The 11,976-nt window shown below is 41.6% G+C and overlaps 1 protein-coding gene across 2 annotated transcripts; it reads left to right on the top strand.

Annotated features, from left to right (window-relative positions):
• On the top strand, positions 1–3,465 carry mibp (muscle-specific beta 1 integrin binding protein). Of its 2 annotated transcripts, XM_026159845.1 has the most exons (8): positions 1–220; positions 919–1,009; positions 1,588–1,636; positions 1,897–2,071; positions 2,504–2,575; positions 2,655–2,761; positions 2,857–2,942; positions 3,171–3,465. In XM_026159845.1, exons 1-7 carry the CDS (start codon positions 195–197, stop codon positions 2,940–2,942), a joined length of 606 nt encoding a protein of 201 aa, XP_026015630.1. In that variant the 5' UTR covers positions 1–194; the 3' UTR covers positions 3,171–3,465. The 2 variants fall into 2 exon arrangements, with proteins under 2 accessions (XP_026015630.1, XP_026015631.1); XM_026159846.1 differs by lacking the exons at positions 1–220; positions 1,588–1,636 and having other exon boundaries at positions 946–1,009.
• The last annotated feature ends 8,511 nt before the right edge of the window (positions 3,466–11,976 follow it).

Raw genomic sequence — 11,976 nt, 5'->3', positions numbered from 1 at the left:
CGGGCTGGATATAAATTAGCGCGCCTCCCGCTCGCAGTACTACAGAGAAACACGCTGAGAGCGAAAGGGAAGGTTTCCGGAAGTATTTTTGGATCGTTTAAAATTCTTATTTTTAAAATTTGGGATTTTCGTTCTTGGTGAAAGTTGTTCGTGACTGTTTGTTTGAACGAGACCTGTCCGGAAGAAGCGAGACGATGAAGTGCATTATAGGAATTGGCGGGTAAGTTTGGCTAGCTTATCGCATTTATTTAACTACCAAGTCAACGGTTTTAACGTTTCCTTTTATCCGTTAACGTGAAAAATGGCTGATGTAAGTCGACTAAACACAGTGACAGTGGAGCAGGGTCACGCTGCGGCGATGCTCTGACTGCACTGTGTGGTGCAGTTCACGTTATTGCTGGTGCAGGTTTGTTTTTGCCAAACTGGTGCTTCAGGGTTTTTGTTTTTTGTAATGGTGATTGTTTGTCTCAGATTCATAGATGTTATCATTTTTGGCCGCGTGTTTATCAGCTGCCCGCCACAAACCTGTTCAAAGTCACATCCGGTCCGGTCGGTTTGTTGTTATAAATCGAGCGGGACTTTTGAAAATTCACCGCGAGGTCAGCTCAAAAGTGGAGGGAGATCTGAGTTTAGTGTTGCCATAACACTTATTATTATTATTATTATTATTATTATTATTATTATACTTGTGCAACATATTTAATATTTAAATGTAACACATTTAAACTTAACTTGCTCCCAGAGTTTTTGTGTTTTCATTTGTTTCCTTTTAATAATGTACACAAATTTACTATGTTGAATATTAACAAAGCTCAATATAATGCATAAATACTCGCTGCCATAAAGCTAACGGAAGGTCATTAATTTTGCTGTGGTGATAGCGGGCATTTTTATCACCCTGTGCCTTTGTGTTTACAGGGTGACTAATGGTGGTAAAACCACTCTGACAAATAACTTGATCAAGACTTTGCCCAACTGCTGTGTCGTGCATCAGGATGACTTTTTCAAGGTGAGTGTAAGCTAGTGGATTGTTTTCGGTTTTTTGTTTTGTTTGGTTTCTTGTTTTGTTTTTTCCCCATGCTGCTTTCTCCTCTTTGGACACTGCGTGATATTTGCATTTCAACAAAATAGGAGGGCTTCCCTGAGGGGTACCCCACCACATCCCCCCACTTTTTGTTCTCCAGATTAGATCCAGAGTTGTGTCTTTCCCTTGTTGTCTCGCCTCACTGCTTCGGTCTTGTTTTCCCTTCCCCACATCCTTGAATTTATCCATTTATACTCCTCATCTACATTTTCTTAAGATAGCTGTTAACATCAACTTCTCTTGTTATTGAGTCTTTTCTTATTTCTCTCCGTATAAGCACTACTACATTAGATGATGTGTTTTGCTCCCTTTCCCCCCTCCCCCCCAGTTTAGTCACAGCTGCATACCTGTGTGAACGGCTTGCTTTGTTTTGTGCATGCCCCTTGCTGTGTACCCTCTGTACTCACTTGTTTGGCCTTAATAACTCTGGCATGTGAGTGGGATCTGCAAGTGTTCAGAGCTGTGAGGTTGCAGCAGTGTTTTATTGGTCACTGTTATTTCAGAAACCCGATCAGATAGAAGTCGGGGAGGACGGCTTTAAACAGTGGGATGGTAAGACTTCACCCGAAGACTGCCAGTGACTCATTAATCTTATATCCACATAGCTGCCCATTTTAACATAGTTTACCTCCACAATCCATAATTGCACACAACCGTAATCATGCACATCAAAAGTTTATTGTAGCCTTCAGTAGCTCGCAAACAACAACCACACATCCAATAAATTACATTGTTTGCTTGGGTTTGTTCTAATCTTTTTCTCTTCTTTCCATCATTTTTTTTTTTTTTTTGCCTCCAATCTTTCTTTATAGTTATCACGGCGTTGGATATGGAGGCCATGACCAACACGATAAAAGCCTGGATTGAGAACCCGGTGAAGTTTGCCAGATCTCACGGTGTCCCTTTGTCTTCTTCCTCCGATTTGGCCAACACTGACGAGCAGATCCACATCCTGATTGTGGAGGGCTTCCTGCTCTACAACTACCCGTAGGTCTAAAGCAGACTTTCATATCTTTTAATAAATGAAGTATTGTTCGCACTGTGAGCACATTTGGTTGATGATGAAAAAATAATGAGATATCTATATAGATATATATCTATATCTCTCATTATTTATTTATTTATTTTTAAATACACATTAGGCGGTATGATTTCTGCCGTGTCACATGTTGGTGTAGCGTGCTTACCACTCAGTCGTGTTCAGTGACGCCCACGTCGCCAGCTCAGGCAGGTCCTGCAGTTAGAGATAAGGCCTTCAGCAGAAAGATGCTGTCGAGGTGCAACTCTGACGCTGTTCAGTGCGCTAGTGATGACTGTCAGAGGTGTAGATAAGGCGCCATCTGAACAGTTGCATAACTGAACTCCTTTGACTCTGAAGATGTTGTACATCATTGCGTCACTTTTCTTTCTGCCTTCTAGGCCCCTGCTGGACGTCTTCGACAAGTGCTACTACATCTCGATACCCTACGAGGAGTGCAAGAGGAGAAGAAGGTGAACAATGAAAGATTTCACTCATACTGTTTTTCCTCTTTTCAAGTGGAAGTTCTCACTGTATTTTTGTCACTTTCAGTACGAGACAGTACACCGTCCCTGACCCTCCCGGCCTGTTCGATGGCCACGTGTGGCCCATGTACCTGAAACACAGGAAACAGATGGAGGACAGTGGCTTGAATATCGGTATGTAGCAGCTGGATTATGTGAGGACATCTTTGCCGTCCCTGTATGTTGGGAGTAAAAGCATTAAACGTATGACTAAATCATTTTCTTTGCAGTGTACCTCGATGGCTTGAAATCCAAACAGGAAATCTACAGCCAGGTGTATGAAGACATTCAGAACAACCTGCTCAATCGTTTATAGGTAAGGAGGTGGAGGGAGTGTGCCACTGTGTCACTAATGTCATAAACCGTACACAAGTTTAGACATTTGTCTCCTACTGGAGACAAATGGAGTTCAGTTGTTTGTACAGCTAAAACATTCAGATTTTGAAGAAGTAGATGCATCATACAACCTGTACAAATGTTGATGAAAATATTAAGTGTGGCGTATGCAGACTTGTTTAACAGTTTTGTTTTCTGTGTCTTGCAGCAGGAGGACTCGTCTCCACACCTGTACACAATCTGTAAATAGACCCAGTGATTTTTTTTTTTTTTTTTTTTTTTATGAAGGTTTTTTGTAATATTCATTTTTTTGGAAATGGACGAATGAATGTTAACTTATCGTTGTCTTTTTATCATTTTTCTGATGATCAATGTTTCAGTTATTTCTGTGAAGGTGATTGTTGAACTGCTCGTTACCATTACATTAAACAGCTTGTATTGGACCATTTATGTGCCAGCCACATTCACCTGTCAATAAAAGCATTATTTGCTGTTGAAGGGAACAAACGTGTTGTTGTTTCTGTCACAGTGACATAAAACGTCTGCAGATGACGTTGGTGTTGGATCACATACTGAATGTTATCAATGCTGCTTGTTGCCTTTCATCTTAAATCCTACAGCTGTGACTGCGCTGAGCTCTTAATAAGCCTGCCAGGGTCTATTAAAGCAGGCCTGCAGTGTGAAACTGATGACCGTGTGCTGGGCCGTTCTAAAATCAGCAGGCTTATGTGTTGTGTATAGCATTATGTAAGGAGGATGAAAATGAATCTTTCTGTGTTTAAAGAAGCAGCTCAGTGACACAGATTACTGGCTTATTTAGAAGAGATTAAGTATATAATGTAAATTTATGGATTTGGGGGCTTTTTAAAAATAAATAAATGTGAACAGGAAACACAGATGTAGCTATGGTCGTGGTGGATGTTAGTTGCTCAGCACCCAGTTTGTACTGTTTTTTTTTTTTTTTCTTTTTTTTTTTTTTTTTTTTTTTCTACATTTCTAATTATGTTTTTATTTAATTTGAATTTTAACATTTTTATAAAACTAATTTTCTCAGTTATACAGATTGCATTATGTGAAGGGTTTCTACTATCATCCAGCCCGTTACAGCAGGGGCGGCCAACTCCAGGCCTCGAGGGCTGGTGCCCTGCAGGTTTTAGATCTCACCCTGGGTCAACACACCTGACTCATGAGTTCATTACCAGGCCTCTGGAGAACTTCAAGACATGTTGAGGAGGTCATTTAGCCATTTCAATCAGCTGTGTTGGATCATCCGTTCCAAAATCAGTTTTGATTTGAGTTTTAATAATCTATAACCAATAATCAGTTGATTTGAGATGACAATGAAGACTTTGGAGGTTGTACTTTCTGGGAGCACCCAGAGCATGCTGCTACCATCACGCATGACCACTGGCATAGTGTTGTTTTTATACATGCATGCAAATCTTTTAATAAGTTGAGCTGAAGGTTCTAAAAATGGCTTTTAACCTGATGAGGTCAGAGCCCATTAAATTCTTGTTAGTGATCATGATTGGATACAGCTGGTGGTTTCTCTTTATCAGCATAAGAAGGATTCGTTTCACAGCATTCGCCAGTGACTGTCTAAAAAGGAGAATTGGACACAAGTTGGGAAAGTCTCTCTGAGTCATTTTTAAACAACTGCAGACTCCAAGAAGAAGCAGGAGTCATTCACACGCGTCACTACTTTGCCAAGGAAAACCCAAACTGTCACCCTGAGATGAAGGAATTTGGTTGTTTGATGGCAACTTTTCTTTATGGCTACCAAAAGGGGTTGAGGTGAAACTTGCTAAGGGGGATTTAACCAAATATTAGTGGGGTGTATGCATGCTTTTGACAATGAAAGTCAAAGTTGTGCACCCAGTTCCTGTTTTTAACATGATTAAAGATGTATGCTGTAGCATCATCCCACTCTGGAAAAAGAACAGTTCAAAGAAGTCATTAAAGGCTCAAACTCATGATGAGTGCATGTAAACGCAACTGTAAATATGGGACATGCCACTTTAGTAGCGGAGGTTGTTCAGATAGCTGAAGGGGAAGCAAGTGGTAGCTGAATTTATCTGTTTGCATAGCTATAATTCTTTGGTGACTCGGTGTAGCAGGCAGTGCACAACCTCTCTGAAGGAGTTGTTGAAGTTTTTGGGATCATAGCCTCAACACGGATAACCAGCTCTTTGTTTTGTCACTGAGTAAATGCTGGATTTCATGTAGCTCATTCCCAGCTAGACCCACAACAGTAGTGGGAAAACTCAGCAGCTCACAGTCATTTTTACAGTACACAAACCAAGGTGAGCCATTTTTGCCTGCATCTAATTTCTAAACAGGAAATGCCCTTTCAGACCCGTATATCTGCCCTCCTGCATGTTTGCACAACACTGCACCTCTGAAATAGCTCAAGAAGATGCCTGAGTGGGTCACGGACTAGCCACAAGATTGAGACTATTAGCACCAGATTTATAGCGCATGAGGCCCGGGACACGTGCTGACATCACATACGTTTTCATATTTATAAATAGGGCAAAATAATTTCCCATTTCCCCCAAGGAAATACTTTCCAGACACAGAATGTGGTGGGAACTTCAGCTTATACTGCAGCTAAATATAGGACAGGTCAGACAGGTGACTGTATTTTAAGTGTCCTCTTTTACAAACTGGAAAGCAGCCCAGTGATACTTACAGCCTGGGTTTTATCACAAGTGCTCCTCTGGGTTTGTAGTGTGGCATATCCAGAAATAACACCCTTATATTCTGCCCTCATGCAGGCCTGCACTCAGATTTAACCCTCTCAGGCTTAAATCAAACTTTTTGTTGCTAATGCACAACCAAGTCCTGCAGTGGTACTTCTGAGTAAACAAAACTCATAAAATATGTATGTGAGGTAATCAGGTTGTTAGTTTTTAACTGTTGCAAATCGGCAACGCCTGCCTGGAGAGGGTTAAAAACAAAAATCTGCAGTGACTCAAATAGATCCACCTTCTTCTGTCACCATTTACAGTAATAATTCTTTCCCCAACTGCTCGTCATGACTTCAGCTGCAGGTACATGTAACCCATCATGTGAGTGGCGTGTGGAAATTGACTGACAAAATAATTGTGACGCTCTGACAGGTGGTCGTGGTCTGAACCACACTGACCTTGACTCCCGGTGGCTAAATATGACAGCAGTATGTGTGACGGCTGTGGAAGCATGCACTCGAGACAACCGCAAATCAAAGAAAACGCGCCTTTATTTACAAAATGACGCTGCGCTGTAGGTGCTGTAGGTGTAGTCACTCACACGTGAACCCGTGCACGATTCCCAACAGATAAACAGGACCAGTGTGGCCCAGTGGCAACGTTATCCCGAGCTGCTTTATAGTGCAAACAAATCCGGTCTAGACATTTTCCTGCACCCACCTGACTTCATTGCTCCACAGCATGATTGGATCATGTGACTGCAACGCATCCATCAGCAGCATGAGGTCACACGTGATTCTAATCTATAGCTGCCCCCACCCAAAACAATAATAACACTACTGTGTTGCTGAATGTGTGGATCCCATGGTTACAAACGTGCACGAGGTGCTGTGTGTTTAATACCTGAACACTGTCTGTTTGCTAACACGTGACCTGAAATGAATCTCAAATGAAACTTTGAAGGCTCTGAAAATGACTTTTTTCTTTGTTTTAGGGTGAAAATGATCCTTTAACTCACGATAAGCTTTGTTAGATATATTAATATTCTAAAGTTGGGTAATGTATTGAGTAACTCTGACCTTTGTGTTGGAATCACACACCTGCTCTGAATCAAATGACAACAAAGTTTATTACCTATGGAAAATAAACTCTCTCCCTCCGTGTTGTAACATCCAGTGCACTTTACTGACAGCTGTTTACACAGAGATTAGATTACAGTTATAAAATTCTTTGTAATTCACATTTTACACATAACCCAGTTTCTCGTTTTGTGAAATATAACGCATGCTTCTGAATAAACTGAAAAGTTACGTGACAGGAGTAACGCTGAGTTTGGCCTCTGCTGCTGAACTCATCTGCTTCAGGGTTTAACATCTGGACGTCTGCACACCTTTGTTGTAACACGTGCTGAGTTACTCTTTTCTTCCTATTTTCCATCAGCTTCTGAAATACGTCCTCATCCTGATGCTTGGTTTGAACTTCAGCGTGCCATCTTAACCGTGCCTAAATGCACAGACCTGCGTCGCTGTGATCAGCTGATGAGATATTTGTGTTCGCGTGCAGGTGAACAGGTGTGTACAGGAACACGGCTCGTTTATTCTGCATCTACTTCATTGCCACATTTTGTCAATATTTTCAGTTTGTTTGTTTTTTTCTTGCTTAAAAACGATGGACGTAATAATCTGTTACATGTGCTTTTTTTATGTGATGATTACTGTTACTTGAATACTTGAATACTTGCATCATTGCATTGCGAGCATTGTTAAGCTTGCTTACATAAGAATTGAGCATTTTTATCTTCAGCTTTAAAAAGAAATCTCTGAATTGCTGGTTTTGCTCATGTAAAGGTTCAGAACGCCTCTGCAGGGACTGAAACAATAGCACAGACATATTTGCAGCACGGGGCACCTACAAGAAAGTGAAAGAATGAAACTAGATGGCTTTTCTTAATGTTATTAGACGCATTATTAATTGAATGAATGCATTAATAAGTATGTAGCATTACACTGTTGCAGCAGTTTAGGTGGGACTGTGCTTTCTTTCTTACCCTGGCCTTAAACTACCAGAAAATGTCAAAAATTTGTGGTGGAGTGAAAAGTTGAACATGCCATCTGGAAAGTTGTGGATTATAACTAAAAGAAAATACGCAGCGTGCTGGGATTTAATGAGTTGCACTGAGCAGAAGTTTCCTAACTGTAACACATATTTTTGCCGTCAGTGGGCGACTTCCCCTCTTGGCTGGTTACTCTGAAATAAACATCCCTCTAGTGGGAGCCTCTCTCTTTAGCCTCTAAACAAACTAAAGACAGACTTCATCATGGTGTCACATTCCAAGTGTAGGACTCAAAGTTGGGAAAGATTTGTTTTTAAGCACACGTGTCTGAATTAAAAACAGGCACAGTGTGCTACACAGGCTGAGACCTCCTGACGTGCTGAAAGAATCACACCAGGCTGTCCGAGCAGACGAAGCCCGTACACTGTGTTTATAGTCGCATCCCACAAATCACATATGAAAACATTTGATTTTACAGTGTTCTCTGGGCTCCAGGCTACCACACGATCTGCACGTCTGAGCAGTCAGACTGCGCTGGCATTAGGGCATAAGGTGGCAGCTGCTTCTCGTCAGCCTCGCTCACATTTACAAATCTAATGCAAACCATGAAGGATATTGGCACATATTATGGCAGAGCTTATAATGATAGCTGATGATCTTTCACTGACTCACTATTAGTTATTATTCCTGTAGTTCTCAACATCCTTACATCTTCTCTGTTCTCCCAGAACAGTCCAGACCATTTACATGTTGCCTGCTTCAACATTAGACATAAATCCAGTGTCCATACATCCACCTGTATACACAAAGTACCAGATTAAGCTGGTATGAATGCCGCGCCACACCTCGCAGTTTAAAAGAAGAGGAACAGGTTAATTGTTAATTGGCCCTTGGGGATAAATAAAGTCTTTCTGATTGCACTGAACGTCTCTACATGCGCATTAAATCAGTGAGTTCTCAGTGTAACTTGAAACGTGTGTGATTATCAGTTTGAGCAGAACAACAGGAACATCAACGATGCTGACCAAAACTTTCGAGTCACTTCCTCTTTCTAAGATTTGTACAAATGCGGTGTGCGCGTGCCGTGACAGCACACGTAGAACTCACGAGACTTAAGACGGTTGAGTCGTGGCAGTGATGAGTCCGACTTTTAAAAAGTGAAGCTTTACCCTAGAACATGTATGTTCCGTGTGAGACAAAGGTATCTACGAAAACAGCAACGTACAAGCTGCTTATGTTCGACACTTTTAAGAATTTTAGCTAGTTTTGATTAGTGTTTAGATGAAGTAGTTTAAATTAATAAATTAGAAATGTGCAGTTTACACGAAATAAACACACACACGTAGGATGACCATATTTTGATTTCCAAAAAAAGAGGACACTCGGCCCAGTCATGATAAACTTTAATAATACTGTTTTCTTGAAGAAAATAAGATAATTTTAAACATTTAAACGATGCCTTCTCGGTGCGGTTAGTGAATGGTGAAACAAAAAAATGTCATATAGGCTTTTACAAGTCAACAAGGGCAAAAAACCCCCAAAAAACTTAAAGCCAGTGGAATTAAATAATGGTAGAGAAATAAGGCCTAATCTGAATGAGAAAAATGACCAGTACCGGGACGGTACGAGGGAAATTTCTTTTGCAGCTCTGTCCCGTCTGTGAGCGCGGAACAACAACTCACAAAGCAGCAGCTCAGGGATGACGTCACACATATGGGTAGGAAAACCCGGACATCTATCATCTATCTCGAAAATGTCGAAAAGAGGACGCTCTTTTAAACCCGGCTTTAAGAAAACCTGTGTGAGTTGTTCTTACAGGAGAAAGATCAGAGAGCTTCAGAGGCTCTCTGCAGTCTGAGAAACTCAAACTGTTCTGTCTGGACCATCAGCAGCCAGCGTGTCTCGTCTGCAGAGGCTCAGAAAAACACACCAAGCACAGATTCAGACCCATCGATGAAGCTGCACAACAAAACAAGAAGGGATTTAAGGAAACTCTGGAGGCCTTAAAGAAGAAGTTAAAGGTTTGTGAAGAAATTCAAGTGAAGTTTGATCAAACAGCACAACACATTAAGGTCCAGGCCCGGCACACAGAGAAGCAGATTAAGGAGCAGTTTAAGAAGCTTCACCAGTTTCTAGCAGAGGAAGAGGAGGACAGGCTGGCCGCACTGAGGGAGGAAGAGGAGCAGAAGAGAGGGATGATGAAGGAGAAGATGGAGGCTCTGGGCAGAGAGATAGCAGCTCTTTCAGACACAGAGCCGCAGAAGAGGAGCTGAGAGCTGAAGGCGGCTCATTTCTGCACAACTACAAGGCTGCAGTGGAAAAAGTCCAGCGCTGCCCCTGCTGGATGATCCACAGCTGCCCTCAGGAGCTCTGATAGACTGAGCCAAACACCTGGGCAACCTGACCTTCAACATCTGGAACAACATGAAGGACATGGTCTCCTGCACTCCTCTCATTCTGGACCCAAACACTGCTCATCCAGACCTTATCCTATCTGAAGATCTGAACAGTGAGAGGAGGAGCGAGGCAGCGGCTTCCTGGTAATCCAGAGAGGTTTGATTGGTTCTATTCTGTCATGAGCTCTGAGGGCTTTAACGCAGGGACTCACAGCTGGGATGTCGAGGTTGGAGACAGTACAAGCTGGATGCTTGGTGTGGTAGAAGAGTCTATCAACAGGAAGGGAAACATAGAGTCTGGGCTTTGGGGAGTAGTGGTCTGTTTAGGTAAATACTCAACACGCTCACCATCAGCTGGATTCACTGCTCTCTCAGTTCAGAAGAAGCTCCAGAGGATCAGAGTGAATCTGGACTGGAACAGAGGAAAGCCGTCGTTCTCTGGGCCCAATACTAACATACACACCTTCACACACACTTTCGCTCACAGGATGTTTCCATTTATCCAAACTGGGGATGATGTGAAGGTGTCAGTGGATGATTATATTTCTCATGTTGTTTCCTGTCAGTGAGCTGAAGCTGTTAAACTGCAGCTGTCCTCCTGCTGCCTCTTGGTTCCAAAGCCCTTTGTTTCTTTTTTAGTTCTTTTTTGTTCCTGCTCTCCACCTTTTCACATTGAAAATCATTTCACTGTTTCTCACTGAATGACTCCCCAAACCAGATTTGAAATTCATCAAGTGTCTAATCATTACACGTGGTTCATGTTTCTATTTGATGTGTGTAAACGGAGATGATTTAGTTTGCTGGGATATGGACTGACATGTGTTGAATGGGAGGAGCAGATTGTTGTTGTCTTCTTGTCTGTTTATGAAAACAAATAAATTGTTGAAACAATGATTCATTTTTAACTCCACATGTGAAATGTTTCTGATATTTGAATTCTGTTTGATTAAAGACTTTCATCATAACACAAATGAGATTTTAGTGTTTTACAGTTTTTCTCGATTGCTTAAACACATTTCTTCAAACTATGCCTCATATTGTCAAAACAGCAAACAGAAATCCACCCAGTCTCACCCAACATCGTATTCATCCATTCACTTCTGCTTCTCCTTTTCAGGGTCGCGGTGGGTGCTGGAGCCTATCCCAGCTGTCATAGGGCGAGGGGTACACCCTGGACAGGTCGCCAGTCTGTTGCAGGGCTAACACGTAGAGACAGACAACCATTCGCACTCACACCTATGGGCAATTGAGATTTTTCTAATTAACCTAAAAAATCTTGCATTAACATTTGCAAATTTGCATTAAATTATTAGCAGCAAATGACTGCTTCTTACCTTTTTAATTCCTATGGAAACAGTAAGAGTATAGATTTTCACATACTGCTTCTGCATTGTGACTCAACCTTTGCTAAATAAACTTAGATGTTGTGCAATATGTGATAATCTGAGGTTGTATTTACTCATTTTACAACCACATCACTGATACTAACTCCTGGGCTGACTGTATGTTAACATGCGCCACAAATAAGGGTCAAAGGAGCTTGCAAAGAAAAGCGTCCGGACTTCTTTAAGTTGCAACTTAAAGAAGTCAAAGGAGCTTTCTTTGCAAGCTCCTTTGACTATGATGACCTGGATGACTGAGAACCTTCACAGACACAAATAAGGGTCATATTTGGATTTAAAACAGTCACCGAGAAGCTTCCACTGAATGCTGCTTTCCCCTGCATGACACTGAAATCATTAACACATACTAACCCTCCATACCCTGTAGGAAACTCACTTCCTTGGAATAACATTTCAACAGGGAAAGAGTTGAGAGCAAATGTCCTTCTCTTGAACCTTCTGTCAGTCAGACAAGTGTAGCTTGGGCTTTTGT

The sequence above is a fragment of the Astatotilapia calliptera genome, chromosome 23, assembly GCF_900246225.1.
Source record: "Astatotilapia calliptera chromosome 23, fAstCal1.2, whole genome shotgun sequence".
NCBI classification, from domain to species: Eukaryota; Metazoa; Chordata; class Actinopteri; order Cichliformes; family Cichlidae; genus Astatotilapia; species Astatotilapia calliptera.
The sequence above is the reverse complement of the archived record's forward strand: the minus strand, read 5'-3'. Positions and strand labels throughout refer to the sequence as shown.